A 15,042-nucleotide genomic window follows, 5' to 3' on the forward strand; every position below is an offset into this window, starting at 1 on the left:
CCTGTGGGGCGCGGCGCTAAGCCCCTGCCCGACCCGAACGGACTGCCGGCTCCGGTGCAGCCGAGGAAATCCAAGGCTGCCCGAGCGGGGTCGCCGGTGGCGGTCTCGGGGACGTCACCAAGTGTCACCCGGCTCGCGCCCGGCTGCCACCCCGACGCCTCAGACTCTCTGGACCAGAGATGCGAACAGACGGACGAGGCAGCCAATCAGTGCCCGGTACGACACCGGCCCCCCCCCGCCCCTCCCACTGGCGACTGGGTTCCGGAGCACGCGGGGCGGGGCTTCCGGGCGGGGCAGACCGGCTTACGGCGGGAGCGGAGCCGCGGATGGCTGCGCGCAGGGTCGCGGTGTGCGCCTCGCTCGCTGCTGCCCGACTCCTGCTCCTCGGCCGCTGCCGCCTGTCGCCCGTGCCCCGCTCTGCGTTGTCAGGCGCCGCCATGGAGCCTGCGCCGCGCTGGCTGGCGGGACTGCGCTTCGACAACCGCGCTCTGCGCGCGCTGCCGGTGGAGACGCCGCCTGCCGGTCCCGAGGGCTCCTCGACCACGCCACGGCTCGTGCCCGGGGCTTGCTTCACCCGCGTGCGGCCCACCCCGCTGCGGCAGCCCCGCCTCGTGGCGCTGTCGGAGCCCGCGCTGGCGCTGCTGGGCCTGGGGGCGCCGCCCGCGCCCGAGGCCGAGGCTGAGGCCGAGACCGCGTTGTTCTTCAGCGGTAACGCACTGCTGCCGGGCTCCGAGCCCGCCGCGCACTGCTACTGCGGCCACCAGTTCGGCCAGTTCGCCGGGCAGCTGGGCGACGGCGCTGCCATGTACTTAGGCGAGGTGTGCACGGCGGCCGGCGAGCGCTGGGAGCTGCAACTCAAGGGCGCCGGGCCCACGCCCTTCTCCAGGTGGGCCAGGGCGGGCGAGGGGCGCGGGTGGGTCCTCCCCGCCGGGGCGCCCCTGCCCCTCCGCTCGGCGCGGTGTTGGGGGCGTCCTGCGGCCTCTGCCAGGTGGGGCCTGTCCTCCATCCGCGGAAACGCGGTGCTGGCAGCCGCCCGCGCCCTGTGCTTATCAGCCTGCAGAGGACCTTGGAGTCAGCTCCACCAGTGACGCCGCTCGTGTTTACCGACGTTCGCTGGGGCTCCAAGCCCAGGGGCGGGAGCCGGGGTGAGGGGTTAGGCTAACCCTAACCCCGCAGGCCCCCAGTCTTCCTCCCATCGCTCGTGGGGCGGGCCGCTTCGTCCAGCAACCTCGCTCTGCGACTGACTTCACAGAAGCCTTGCCCTGACTCCCTGCGGGCAGCCCTCTTTGACCCCGAAGTGAGGTGGGCATCGTTTCGATTCCTGGCAGGGGGACACACAGGTGGTCCAAGGCAAGACCTGGGTCCAAATGCTGCCCAGGCCCACAGGGGAGCCCTGCACTCGCCGCCTGCCTCCTGTGTACAGACAGCACTTCGGTCTGTTCTGCTCTTTTCCACTAAACAGTTAATGAACTTACTCCATATTCTTTATTGCTTGAGGAATGACTAAGAAAAAAATATCTACAAGTGTATATTTTATGTTCAGAGAAATGCTAAATCCGCCTCTCATCGGACCCTTCCCTGTGCTCTCAACTCCTCCCTATCCAGCGCCTGAAATGCCCCTCAGCATCCCTTTCCCAGGGCCTCAGCATCCCTTTCCCAGGGCCTCAGCATCCCTTTCCCAGGGCTCCGTCTCCCCAGCAAGCTCCTCAGACTGGCAGTGGTCTTCCTCACCACCCTCCAAACCCATTCGGTTCTGTGTCTGAAAAGTTGGCTGAGGGCAGCTGGGGTCCCTGGCCTTACCAGTCTCTGAGATTGAGGCTAATGTCTGAAGTGGCCGTGAGAAGGAAGGGACTAGTATAGTGAAAAAAATTAAAGAAAGTAAAGAAGACATAAATAAGTGGAAACATCCCTTGTTCATGGGTTGAAGGTGCGGTAGCTCACACCTGTAATCCCAGCACTTTGGGAGGCTGAGGCAGATGGATCATCTAAGGTCTGGAGTTCAAGACTAGCCTGATCAACGGGGACAAACCCCATCTCTACTAAAAATACAAAATTAGCCGGCATGGTGGTGCATGCCTGTAATCCCAGCTACTCCGGAGGCTCACAGGAGAATTGCTTGAACCTGGGAGGTGAAGGTTGCGGTGACCTGAGATTGTGCCATTGCACTCCAGTCTGGGCAACGAGAGCGAAACTCCGTCTCAAAAAAAAAAAAAAAAAAGAAAGCTCTTTGAAGAGATTGTTGCTGTCCCTATCAAAATACCAGTGACAGTTTTTGCAAAAATAGAAGAACCCATTCTAAAGTTCACATGGAGTCAGGTGTGGTGGCTCATTCCTATAATCCCAGCACTTTGGGAGACCAGGGGAGGAAGACTGCTTGAGGCCAGGAGTTGGAGACCCATCTTTTAATTAGCTAGGTAAGGTGGCGTGTGCTTGTAATCCAGCTACTCAGGAAGCTGAGGTGGAAGAATTGCTTGAGCCCAGGATTCAAGTCTGCAGTGAACTGTGATTGTCTCACTGCACTCCAGCCTAGATGACAGAGTGAGACCCTGTTTCAAAAATAATACAAAGAAAGTTGAAGGACTCGTGCTTCCTGATTTCAAAACTAAACTACAAAGCTGCAGTCAGCAAAACAGTGTGGCATTGGCATCAGGATAGACGTAGACCAGAATAAAGAGCCTAGAAACAAACCTTCATATATGTGGTCAGCAGATTTTTAGCAAGTGTGCTGAGACCATTGGATGGAGAACAGACTTTTCAACAAAGGGTGCTGTAAAGACTGGATCCTCGTGCAGAAGAATGAAGCTGGGTCCTTAACTACACCTTGAACAAAGTTAACTGAAAAGTGGACCTAAGAGCTAAAACTCTTAGAGGAAATAGGGGAAATGCTTGATGACATTGGATTTGGCAGTGATTTCTTGGCTGTGCCACAAAAGGCACTGGTGACCAAAGGAGAGATGGTCAAACAGGACTTTATGAACACTTAAAATTGTGCACAAAAAGACGGTATTAACAGGGTAAAAATGCAGCCCACAGAATGGGAGGAAATAATTTGCAATTCATACATCTGATAAGGGATTAATGTCCAGATCATATAGAGAACTCTCAACACTCAGGAAAAAACCCAATTCAAAAATGGACAGGTATTGAATAGACATTTCTTCAAAGAAGATTTGGCTAATAAGCACGTGAAAAGTTTTATAACACATGAAAAGATGCTCAACATCATTAATCATTAGGAAAATGCAAATCAAAACTACAGTGGGATGCCACCTCATACCCATTAGGATGGCAGCTATTAAATTTTTTTAAAAAAAAGGTTGGTCAGGCACAGTGGCTCATGCCTATAATCCCAACACTTTGGGAGGCTGAGGTGGGTGGATCACTTGAGGTCAGGAGTTTGGGACCAGTCTGGCCGACATGGTGAAACCCTGTCTCTGAAAAATACAAAAATTAGCTGGGTGTGGCATGCCTATAATCCCAGCTACCTAGGAGGCTGAGGCAGGAGAATTGCTTGAACCCAAGAGGTGGAGGTTGCAGTGAGCCGTTATCACCCCACTGTACCTCAGCCTGAGTGACAGAGTGAGAGACCCTGTTTCAAAAAACAAAATTGTAAGTTAAAAAAAAATAGTGTTGAGGTTGTGGAGAAGTTGGAACCCTGTGCACTGTTGGTGGGAATGTAAAACGGTACAGTTGCTGTGGAAAACGGTATGGAAGTTCCTCAATTAAAAATAGAATCACCGTATTCTGCTTCTGGGTATATCCCTAAGAGCAGGATCTCAAGGAGATATTTGTATATCCATATTCAAAGGCAACAGGCAGAATGGATTAAATGTGATCTTTACATACAGTGGGAAATTATTCAGCCTTAGAAGATTGTGACACACGATGCAACTTTCATGATCCTTGAGGACATGATGCTGAGTGAAATAAGCCAGTCACAGAAAGGCAAGTCCTGTGTGATTCCACTTACATGAGGTACTTAGAATAGTCACATTCACAGAGACACGGTAGAGTGGTTGGTGCCAGGGGCTGGAGGGAGTAGGGGAGTCGGGAGCTGGTGAATAGGGACAGAGTTTCAGTTTCACAAGACATATTTCTGCCCATGTATGGTGGTGATGATTGTGCAACATTATCAGTGTATTTAATAGCACTGATCTGTACACTTAAAAATGGCTAAGATGGGCCAGGCACTGTGGCTCATGCCTATAATCCTAGCACTTTGGGAGGCCAAGGTGAGAGGATCACTTGAGCCCAGGAGTTTTAAGACTTGCCTGGGCAGCATAGTGAAACTCCATCTTTACAAAAAAGAAAGGTAAGAATTAGCCTGTAGTCCCAGCTACTTGGCAGGCTGAGGTGACAGAGTGGCTTGAACGCCCCAGTGAGCCAGGTTCATGCCACTGCATTCCAGGCCTAGTGACAGAGTGAGACCCTGTCTCGAAAAAAAAAAAAATGTGGTTTAAGACAGTATATTTGTATTATATGTATTTTACCACAATGAAAATAGTGAAGAAAAAAGGGGCAGTCATCTGGCCCTCAGGTCTTGCATCCCCTTCCCCACACGTGTCCTAGAGTGCCTGGCCTCAGCAGTTCTGCAGGACCCGAGGCTGAGGCCAGGACCTAGGTTGTGAGATAGGGAGGGGATGTGAGATCTGGGGGCCCAAAGTGGCTGTGAGTGGCCTGAGCCCAGCAGTGTTGGAGCCCCAAGGAGGGGTTCTGCAGGCTGGCAGGTGGTGTGGGAGCTTCGGGATAACCTTTCCAGCAGACACAGAGGAGCCGATTCCCTGGCTCGCCCAAACGTGGGCATCCATCCTGGTGCAGACAAAGGCTGTTGTTGGACCTGTCCCATGGGGCAAGGCTGCCCCAGGCCCTTTGCCCCTGCAGCACAGTCTCACAGTCCCAGCTTCTGCTGTGGAACCTCGTCCTGGGCAGGACAGGCTGCTTCATGTGTTCAGGCCCATTTTTATCAGAGGCTGTGCCAACGACCTGCTGAGTGGGCGGTGGCTGGAACTGGGTGGTGTCCCCTAGGATGGGCTGTTTTCAGTGACATGCGAGCTGCTCGTGGCTCTTACATGCTTTCCCTCCTCTCCGTGTGCTGCCCTGAGTCTTGGTGCTGGGTGACTCCTGCCCGCCTGTGTAGTGAACTCTGTGTTTGCTTTCAGACAGGCCGACGGTCGCAAGGTCCTGCGGTCAAGCATTCGGGAGTTCCTGTGCAGCGAAGCCATGTTCCACCTCGGGGTCCCCACCACACGGGCTGGCGCCTGCGTCACATCTGAGTCCATGGTGGCGCGTGATGTGTTCTATGATGGTAATCCCAAATATGAAAAATGCACAGTTGTGTTGCGTATAGCTTCCACTTTCATAAGGTAATGCCGGGGTCCTTTAGGCTTGTCTATGCGCACTTGCTTATAGAGTCTTAGGAGATTTGGGCCTATGCTGCTAGGAGTCTGGTAGAAACAGACAAACCCAGATGACCGCCGTGGCCTCTTAGTCCAGCCCGTCCCCGGCAGCCTCGGAAGCTGCCTGTCCGCAAAGCAGCTGCGTCACACTCACTGGCCAGGATTTGAACACAAAGGCACTCGGTCCTGGGTCGGCACACCTGTGCCAAGCCCTCCCACGTGCCTGTCCAGGCTCTCACTGCAGCCAGAGACGGCCCTGTGGGAGCTGGCATGCCTCGGAACACCAGCAAGCGGGTACAGGGCCATGGGCAGAGAGAAGGGTCCCTGCCTGGTGCTTCCCGGGAGGGGCTGCCTGAGGTTGGGGACAGTGTCCATAGCTGTTTGCTGGAGTTTATGACAAAGAACTCCTTAGACCTGACAGGAAATGGCCACTGAAGCAGCAGGAGCTGCGAGCGTGCTATGCCTGGTGTCAGGCTCCTGCTTTCTCATCTGATGGTCCAGCTGCTCGTTGGTCTGCCGTCCTCCTGAGCTGGCTCCTGTCTGACGTGAGCCGTCAGTTACCAGTTTTTGTTGTTTTTGTTTGTTTTGTTTTGTTTTGGAGACAGACCATCACTCTGTTGCCCAGGCTGGAGTGCAATGGTGCGATCTCGGCTCACTGCAGCCTCCACCTCCTGGGCTCAAGAATTCTCCTGCCTCAGCCTCCCGAGTAGCTGGGACTACAGATATGCGCCACCACACCCAGCTAATTTTTGTATTTTTAGTAGAGATGGAGTTTCACCATGTTCGCAAGCTGGTGTCAAACTCCTGACCTCAGGTGATCGCCCGCCTCAGCCTTCCAAAGTGCTGGGATGACAGGCCCAGCCATCAGGCTTCGATGTCACCTTGCCACCTGGCATCCAGCATCTCCTCCTGAACGCCTGAATATAGAATGGTCCAGAGGTGGCCTTTGGGCTTGTGGCCCCGTCCAGCCGCCGACACCTGAGGCTGCCTGTGGGCCTCTGGGGCCTCTGGCCTTTCCTGTCCTCTGGGGGGATGGCAAGGATCTGGGTCAGCAACTTCCTCCGAGGCCCCGTCCAGCAGCTCTGTGGGCATCACTGTGGAGTCCATCCTGTGCGCCGTGCAGCCTCCCTGCCCTGGACCCAGTGGTTGCCAACAGTAACCCCAGTTGTGACAACAAAAGATGTGTCCAGACATTGCCTTATGTCCCCTGGGGAACGGTCACGCTGGAGGATGGCCGCTGCTGAGTGCTCACAGATGCGTGTCTGTAGAAGCTGACTCTCCTTTGCACTCCCTCCCCAAGGACACAGTGGCAGGCCAAGCCCCTCCATGTGTAAAACCTGCAGAAAACCCTCCTCATGGGGTTGGGGTGGGGGTGCAGGGAGCCTTGGTGGTTTCTAGCCCATGGGCCTCCCCATCACGTGACCCAGACTGTGAACAGGGCTTGTTCAGTGGCTGGATGTTGACCAAAAGTGGAACATGTCTGTGTTTGTGTCAGGTAAAGCCGGGTGCGTCTTGGATGGTGGTTTTTGTTTTAATCAGGGTTCTCTTTCTGCGTTGGAGCTACAAGATCGAACAGCCACAACAACGTCTTTCTTTTTTCTTAGTCTCACAAGGGGCTGGGGTCAGGTTTGACCTGTTGACAACTCGGGTCTTCCCTCCAGGTTTGGATCCTTTGAGATTTTTAAGTCCGCAGATGAGCACTCAGGGCGCGCAGGCCCCAGCGTGGGGAGGAACGACATTCGCGTGCAGCTGCTCGACTACGTCATCAGCTCCTTCTACCCTGAGATCCAGGCTGCTCACGCCAGCGACAGTGTGCAGAGAAATGCCGCCTTCTTCCGGGAGGTCAGTGGGCTGCACGCCATCCCCACTGCGGGAGGGTGCTGGGTGTCCCCACCTGTGCTGAAGACACCCTCATTTTGGCCGGGGGACAAAGGCTTTTGCCCAGCCTCCCACCCTTCTCCGAGCTCCCCGTCCTGTCCACAAACCCCATCCCTCACGCCGACGTCTCACAAATACCGTGTGATCGGGCCCTGTGACAAACCTGAAGCTCCCCTGTGCTCAGTGGTGTTGGGGGCCTGGGTGTGCTCTCCTCCTGGAGTCCTTGCAGGGCCAGCTCAGGGGTGGGGGTGGGGAGGAGCTGACTTGGGTGAAAGCACCCGTGGATACTGGGCACCTTCCATGTGGGTTGACACGTCATGATGCCCAGAGCAGCCGGCCAGGTCCTGACTGGGGAGGTGCTGAGCACCCAGCTTGGGTCTGGGTCCCTGCCCCACGGACAGCACATACGTCCCACATGATCTGATGCTGTCGTCCTTGTCACAGGGCATTCAGGGCACAGTAGGGAGACCCGGCACCTGGCCTGGCTGGGGGCCTGCAGCATCAGTGGGGTTAGGCCAAGTGGGGGTTCAGGGGGCCCAGGCACAGCATCTTCTTTGAGAGGTCTCAGGCCATCCCTGGAGCAGCTGCAGCCAGGGCTGTGTGGGGACCCGCTTTTGCACGTGGCTGGGAGCTGTTGAGCTGCCATCAGCAGAAGTGGGTGCCAGACAGGTGCTCCTGGGGCTGTGTCCTGTGCCGGCTCCATCCCTTCAGTCCGCATCAGCTATGCTCCATGTGGGCGGGCAGCGGGGCCACAGAAGGCCGGGAGGAGCCACTGGGCGCAGCCTTATGCTCTGGCATAGATGTGGGTGTGTGATCAGGGCAGGTCACTCTGCCCCTTTGAGCCTCAGAGGACGGCGCTGACTGCCTCCCAGGAGTGTCAGTGGCCTTGCAGGAGTGAGGTGGTGTCGGGCCTGTGCTCAGCAGGGCCGGTGGAGCCCTCGGTGCACCCTGCATCTTGGGGGCTCCTGGCCTCCCTGTTGATTGGCCCCTATTCTCAAGGTTGCCAGCGCTGGGCTGGGTGGGAACTGCTGTCTGGTTGATGGCACCAGAGTGGACAGTGGCCTGGCCCTAGGGCAGGGGTGGCCCCGGAGTGAGCTGGCCCTTCCCTGCTTCTTTGGGGTCTCTACTGGGCCTGAATCTGGGGTTCTCTGATTTTTCTAGTTTGGGTAAAAGCCGAATTTTGTGAGCATATAAAAGAGTGGATGCTGTAAGTGGGGATGAGAACCCTCGCAACACACTCTTCATCACTGCCCTGTGGTTGAAGTGATGACAGAGGTCATCCGGACAGATTGCGCAGAAATACCAGAGCGAGAGCCTCTCAGCGAAGCACAGCTGGTTTCAGGAGGGGAAGGACGGATGCAAGTGGGAGGGTCTGGGGAGGACCCCGAGGGAGCAAGCACACTGTCCCGCCCCAGGTGACGCGGCGCACGGCTCGGATGGTGGCCGAGTGGCAGTGCGTGGGCTTCTGCCACGGCGTTCTTAACACCGACAACATGAGCATCCTGGGGCTGACCATCGATTATGGGCCCTTTGGCTTCCTGGACAGGTGAGCAGCCCTGGGGCCCAGCAAAGTGCAGGCTTCATGAAACCTGCTGCCCCAGGCCCTGGCCCGTGGTGCAGGATGGGGAGCCCACGGGGCTGGTGACTGATACAGGAAGGAGAGTCGGGGCAATGCAGAGACCTTGGCCAGAGGCTGTAGAGACAGGACCCCTGTGGGACAGGGCAGGAGAGCCGCGGCCACACGGGAACTTCCTTTGGGCCTCCCCTCTGGGGTGCCTGTGCCATCTCCTAGGAGCATCCCCTCAGGCAGGGCATGGCTCTCTCGCCCCATGTGGCAGGTACGACCCCGACCACGTGTGCAACGCCTCAGACAACACCGGCCGCTACGCATACAGCAAGCAGCCTGAGGTATGCAAGTGGAACCTGCGGAAGCTGGCTGAGGCGCTGCAGCCGGAGCTGCCCCTGGAGCTGGGTGAGGCCATCCTGGCCGAGGAGTTTGACGCCGAGTTCCAAAGGCACTACCTGCAGAAGATGCGCAGGAAACTGGGCCTCGTGCGAGTGGAGCTGGTGGAAGACAGGGCGCTGGTGTCCAAGCTCCTGCAGACCATGCACCTGACCGGTGAGTGACCAGGCGTGCCCACAGCAGGCGTTTCCGGTTCTGTGGTGGCTAGCGATGGTTTACCTTTCCAGCCATTTCCAGGTGCACGCCCACTCCCATGCCCGCCCCAGCCCCTTCTTTATGAATTTGGTGAATCTAGGGACCTCCTGTGAGTGGATTCATAATAGTGTCTGTCCTTTCGTGACTGCTTATGTCACGTAGCATAACGTCCTCAGTGTTCATCAGGTCTCTGTCAGGATTTTACTCCATTTGAAGGCCGAGAAGCATCCCGTTGCATGGACAGGCCAGTTTGCTTCTCCGTGACCTTCTGGCCTACACTGTCCTCTCCTGGCTGTTGTGTACAGCGTATTGTGTACTGTGTGCAGTGCTGCCGTGAACGCGAGTGCAGAGGTCTCCAGGTCCCTGCTTTCAGGTCTTTGGGGCACATAGTTGGTAGGACGGCAGGATCATGTGGGTGACTCACTGGATTGCACTAGCTAGGACTTGTAGCTATGCATGTTGAATAGAAGTAGTTGAGATGGGCATCCTTTTCTTGTTCCTGACCTTTGCGGGGAAGTGTTCAGGGTTTCACCCATTGAGTGTGATGTTAGCTGTGGCCTTTTTTATATATAACTTTTACGATGCTGAAGTTTTCTTTTAGAGTGCTTTTACCATGAAAGGCTATTGTATTTTATCAATGCTTTTTCCTGCAATGAAAATGGTAACGTTGTTTTATTGTTTCATTCATATCTCCTTGCATTCTGGGGATAAATTTTACTTGGTCCTTTTAATATGCTGTATAATTTTTTTTTTTTTTATTATTATTTTTTGAGACGGAGTTTCACTCTCATTGCCCAGGCTGGAATGCAGTGACTCAATCTCGGTTCACCGCAACCTCCACCTCCCAGGTCCAAGCGGTTCTCCCGCCTCAGCCTCCCAAGTTGCTGGGATTACAGGCGCCCACCACCACACCCGGCTAATTTTTATATTTTTAGTAAAGACGGGAGTTTCTCCATGTTGTTCAGGCTGATTTCAAACTCCTGGCCACAGGTTATTCGCCTGCCTCTCAGCCTCCCAAAGTGCTGGGATTACAGGCATGAGCCGCCGCACCCAGCCATATGCTGTGTAATTATTTTAATATGCTGATATTTTGAGGATTTTTGCATCTGTATTCGTAAGGGACACTGGCTCATAGTTTTGCTTCATTTTTTCTTTCGTGTTCGTTTCGCTTTGATGTCAAGGCAGTGCTGGCCTCAGAATGAGTTAGGAGGTATTCCCACATCTTCCATTTTTTTATTCAAAGTTTGAGAAGGATTGCTATTCTTAAAATGTTCAATAGAATTCACCAGTGAAGCCACCTGGTCCTGAACTTTTCTTTGTTGGAAAATTTTTTTATTACTGCTCAATCTCCTTGCTTCTCTTAGATCAATTTAGATTTTCTGTTGTTCTTGAGTCAGTTTTGGTAATTTGTGTTTCTAGGAATTTTTGTGTCCTGTGGGTTATCCATGTCATGTAGGCAATTTTGGCACATAATTGTTCATAGCAGGTTTTTAAAAACGATTTTATTGTGGTAAGAACACTTAACATAGATCCTCTCAGCTGAGAGCGCAGGAAGTGTGCAGCACGAGTGCTGACACAGGAGCAGTGCTGGACAGCAGAGCCCGGAGCCTGTTCACGTCACCACCAGCGCCCTGTGCGTTTCGGTCACCAGCTCCCCACTCCCCTCCTGCAGCCCCTGGTAGCAGCACTCCACTTCGAGTCTGGGAATCTGCCTACTCTGAATCCTTCATGTAAGTGGAGTTATGCAGTATCTGTCCTGTTTCTTCGGCCTATTCCGTTTTTCATTTTTCTCCCTCTAATCATATTTCCCTCCCTGCTGCCAACTTCGGTCTTGGCTGTTCTTTCTCCAGTTCCTTAGGCGTGAGGTGAGGTTTTTCTTCAGTGTAGCCATTTACAGCTGTGTATGTTCTTCTGCTCACTGCTGCTTCGGTATCCATCAATTCTGATATGTTGTGTTTTGGGTTTGTCTTTTGTTTTTGAGACAGAGTCTCGATCTGTCACTCAAGCTGGAGTACAGTGGCTCGGTCTTGGCTCACTGCACCCTCTACCTCCTGGGCACGGTGATGGCTCACTGCACCCTGCGCCTCCTGGGCACGGTCACGGCTCACTGCACCCTGCGCCTCCTGGGCCCGGTCACGGCTCACTGCACCCTGCACCTCCTGGGCACGGTGACGGCTCACTGCACCCTGTGCCTCCTGGGCTCTAGTGATCCTCCCACCTCAACCTCCCAAGTAGCTGGGATTGCAGGGGTGAGCTACCTTTACTGGCCCCTGTGACAATTTTTTATTTAAAATCTTATCTGGCTGGGTGTAGTGGCTCATGCCTTTAATTCCAGCACTTTGGGAGGCCGAGGTGGGCGGATCACCTGAGGTTAGGAGTTCGAGACCAGCCTAGCCAGTATGGTGAAATCCCATCTCTACTAAAAATACAAAAATTAGCTGGGCATGGTGATGGTGGCACCTATAATCCCAGCTACTTAGGAGGCTGAGGCAGGAGAATCGCTGGAACCCGGGAGTTGGAGGTTGCAGTGAGCCAAGATCATACCACTGTACTCCAGCCTGGGCGACAGAGCAAGACTATGTCTCAAAAGAGAAAAGAAAACTTATCTGATGTGAGTGTAGTCGCCTCACCTCTCTTCAGGTTACTCTTTGCCTAGGTTTCTTCACCCTTTCACTTCTAGCCTGCTTATGACTTTGAACATCCTGCAGATTGTGTAGACAGCATGGAAACTGTCTTTTCACCCATTTTGCCTATCTGCTTCTTGTTGAAGGATTATTTACTGATCAGGCACAACTTCTGCCGTGTTTTTGGTCCCTTGCGTTCTCCGTCGCTGCCTCCTCCATGTGTACTGGACTTTTTCGCAGTACATTGCTTGTTGTCTTAGGGATTACTGTGGTTACACATGACAGTGTTTCCCTGATCGGGGAGGATCTGTCTTTCACATGTTGGATCTTCTGCAGGTGGGTTACAGCGGCTTCTCAGCACTCAGTAGCTCCCAAAGCAGGCAGTCGTGAGTGACTGTGATGATGTGAGGCCAGCAGCAGCCTCCATGCCTTCCCAGTGTTAGCCCACATTACAAGTGGCTTGCAGGGTCAGAGTGGCAGCCTTGCTGGGCGGTGGATGGGGAGGCTGAGGAGTGAGCTGTGGAGGGCCCAGGAGTCCCAGGATCCAGTGCTGAGCAGGGCTCATGCAGGACCTGTACCCGGAGGCAGTGTGTCTGTGTGGCACCTGTGCCAGGGTGGGGAGGAGGGTGTGTGTCTGTGGCACCTGTGCCAGGGGCGACGTGTCTATGCAGCAGCTGTGCTAGGGGGTGTGGGGGGGGAGGAGGGTGTGTGTCTGTGTGTCACCTGTGCCGGGGGAAGGGTGTGTGTCTACGGCACCTGTGCGGGGCGGCGGGGAGGGTGTGGGTCTGTGCAGCACCTGTGCCGCGGGGGGGGGGGGTGTGTGTCCGAGTGGCATGAGGATGAGAACCCTGGGCCTTCTGCTTCTGGCTCTCTGAGCAGCCTGTGTTCCAGGTGCCGACTTCACAAACACCTTCTACTTGCTGAGCTCCTTCCTGGTGGATCCGGAGTCACCGGGCCTGGCGGAGTTCCTGGCCAGGCTGATGGAGCAGTGTGCTTCCCTGGAGGAGCTGAGGCTAGCCTTCCGGCCCCAGATGGATCCCCGGTGGGTACTTGGTTCCTACTTCCTTGGATTTGTTTCCAGAAAGGGAAGCACAATCAGAAAGAGGGCCGGAGGGGAAGCTGAAGGCAGAGCTGGCTGGGGCCCAGGTGGCTGCTCTGCTTCCAGGGACTGGTGCAGTCAGGCCCATTGGTTACAGAGGAGAAGGTGACAATGCCAACACAGATGTCGGGGGCGGGGAGACAGTGGTCTGCTGTGGGTGAGCTTCAGAGAAAGCCTCTGACTTGCCAGAGAGGACAGGTTCCCAGAGGCCAGCCTTTCCCACACCATCTTCCAAAGGGAAGTCCTGCCCAAGTGGTGTTGCTTTTTTTTTTTTTTTTTTTTTTTTTTTTGAGTTTTACTCTTGTTGCCCAGGCTGGAGTGCAATGGCACCATCTTGGCTCACTGCAACCTCTGCCTCCGGGTTCAATCAATCCTCCTGCCTCAGTCTCTCAAGTAGCTGGGATTACAGGCATTCGCCACCATGCCCAGCTAATTTTATATTTGTAGTAGAAACGGGATTTCTCCATGTTAGTCAGGCTGCTCTTGAACTCCTGACCGCAGGTCATCCGTCTGCCTCGGCTTCCCAAAGTGCTGGGATTACAGGCATGAGCCACCACACCAGCTGTTGCTTGTAACTTAAAAAACAAGACAAGTGGGGTTGGCTGGGAGCACTGGCCAGCAGGCCCTCGTGACATGGGAAGCCCCCTGCCCATCTGGACCCTTTTGGAAAAAAGGAAAGTGCTAATAGCAGTGCCTGTCCCACAAGCATTGAACTCTGGAGGCGGAGACTCTCCAGCAGGAAGCTAGGCAGCAGAGCAGTCCTGCCCCTTAGCAGAGCATGGGCATGGCTGGTATGTGCTCACCCGGGTCCATCCCTGCCAGTGGGACTCAAGGGTGGGGCAGAAGGAACACCTCCCTACAGAGCAGGAGACAGTCAGGGGTTGCCTCCCAGACACCCCGGCTTCCCTGCAGGCAGCTGTCCATGATGTTGATGCTGGCGCAGTCAAATCCACAGCTGTTCGCGCTCATGGGCACCCGGGCAGGCATCGCCAGGGAGCTGGAGCGCGTGGAGCAGCAGTCTCAGCTGGAACAGCTGAGTGCGGCCGAGCTGCAGAGCAGGAACCAGGACCACTGGGCCACCTGGCTCCAGGCGTACAGGTGAGTTCTGCGTCCGCTGTCATGCTGGGAAGGTCCAGCCCGGCTGTGATACTACAGCCTGGATGTAATTCCAGAGCCCGGCTGGACAAGGACCTGGAAGGCGCCGGAGATGCCGCTGCCTGGCAGGCTGAGCGTGTGCGTGTGATGCACGCCAGCAACCCCAAGTATGTGCTGAGGAACTACATTGCGCAGAACGCCATCGAGGCTGCCGAGCAGGGGGACTTCTCAGAGGCAAGCACGTGACTATCCCTGTGGTCTGTGGGAGGAGGGCCAGGCTCAGACCCCTCTCACCCTCACACTCCTCTAGGTTCGACGGGTACTGAAGCTACTGGAGACCCCTTACCACTGCGAGGCAGGGGCCACCACAGAGCCCGAGGACACGGAGGCCAGAGGGGCGACTGGCGGGCAGCGTTCCTACAGCAGCAAGCCCCCGCTCTGGGCAGCAGAACTGTGTGTGACATGATCATCGTAATGGCCTCGGCATGCTCCACACCCCTGGAGTCCCCCGAGGCCCTTGTGTGTTGCTGAGTGGCCAAGACAGTGCTGGGCTATGCCCTCTGTGCGGGGGGCTTCTGCCCTGGCCCACGCACACCTGTCGTCTTTCCATGAAGGCAGAGACATCCAGTCAGGACCTGACCTGTCTCTGTCTGACGCTGGCTCAGCAGGGCAGCACCACCACCCACCTGGCCCCTGGGGGCCGGACCCAGGCTCCTAAATAAACCAGCAACTCCCTTAGGCCCGTCTCCGTGGTCATTCTTCCCCCCCTGCCCTGTCCTCAGCCCCCGCCTG

General features: G+C 55.5%; 1 protein-coding gene across 1 annotated transcript; it reads left to right on the forward strand.

The window, feature by feature from the left end:
- Positions 1–326: 326 nt before the first annotated feature.
- SELENOO (selenoprotein O) lies at positions 327–14,808 on the forward strand. The gene is made up of 9 exons (XM_012434382.3): positions 327–886; positions 5,160–5,363; positions 7,058–7,238; positions 8,690–8,820; positions 9,113–9,393; positions 12,948–13,098; positions 14,068–14,253; positions 14,328–14,484; positions 14,561–14,808. The coding sequence occupies exons 1-9, from the start codon at positions 327–329 to the stop codon at positions 14,723–14,725; spliced, it is 2,016 nt and encodes a 671-aa protein (XP_012289805.3). The 3' UTR covers positions 14,726–14,808.
- The last annotated feature ends 234 nt before the right edge of the window (positions 14,809–15,042 follow it).

The sequence above is a fragment of the Aotus nancymaae genome, unplaced genomic scaffold (genome assembly GCF_030222135.1).
Source record: "Aotus nancymaae isolate 86718 unplaced genomic scaffold, 86718_ANA_hifiasm-v0.15.2.pri h1tg000076l, whole genome shotgun sequence".
NCBI lineage: Eukaryota > Metazoa > Chordata > Mammalia > Primates > Aotidae > Aotus > Aotus nancymaae.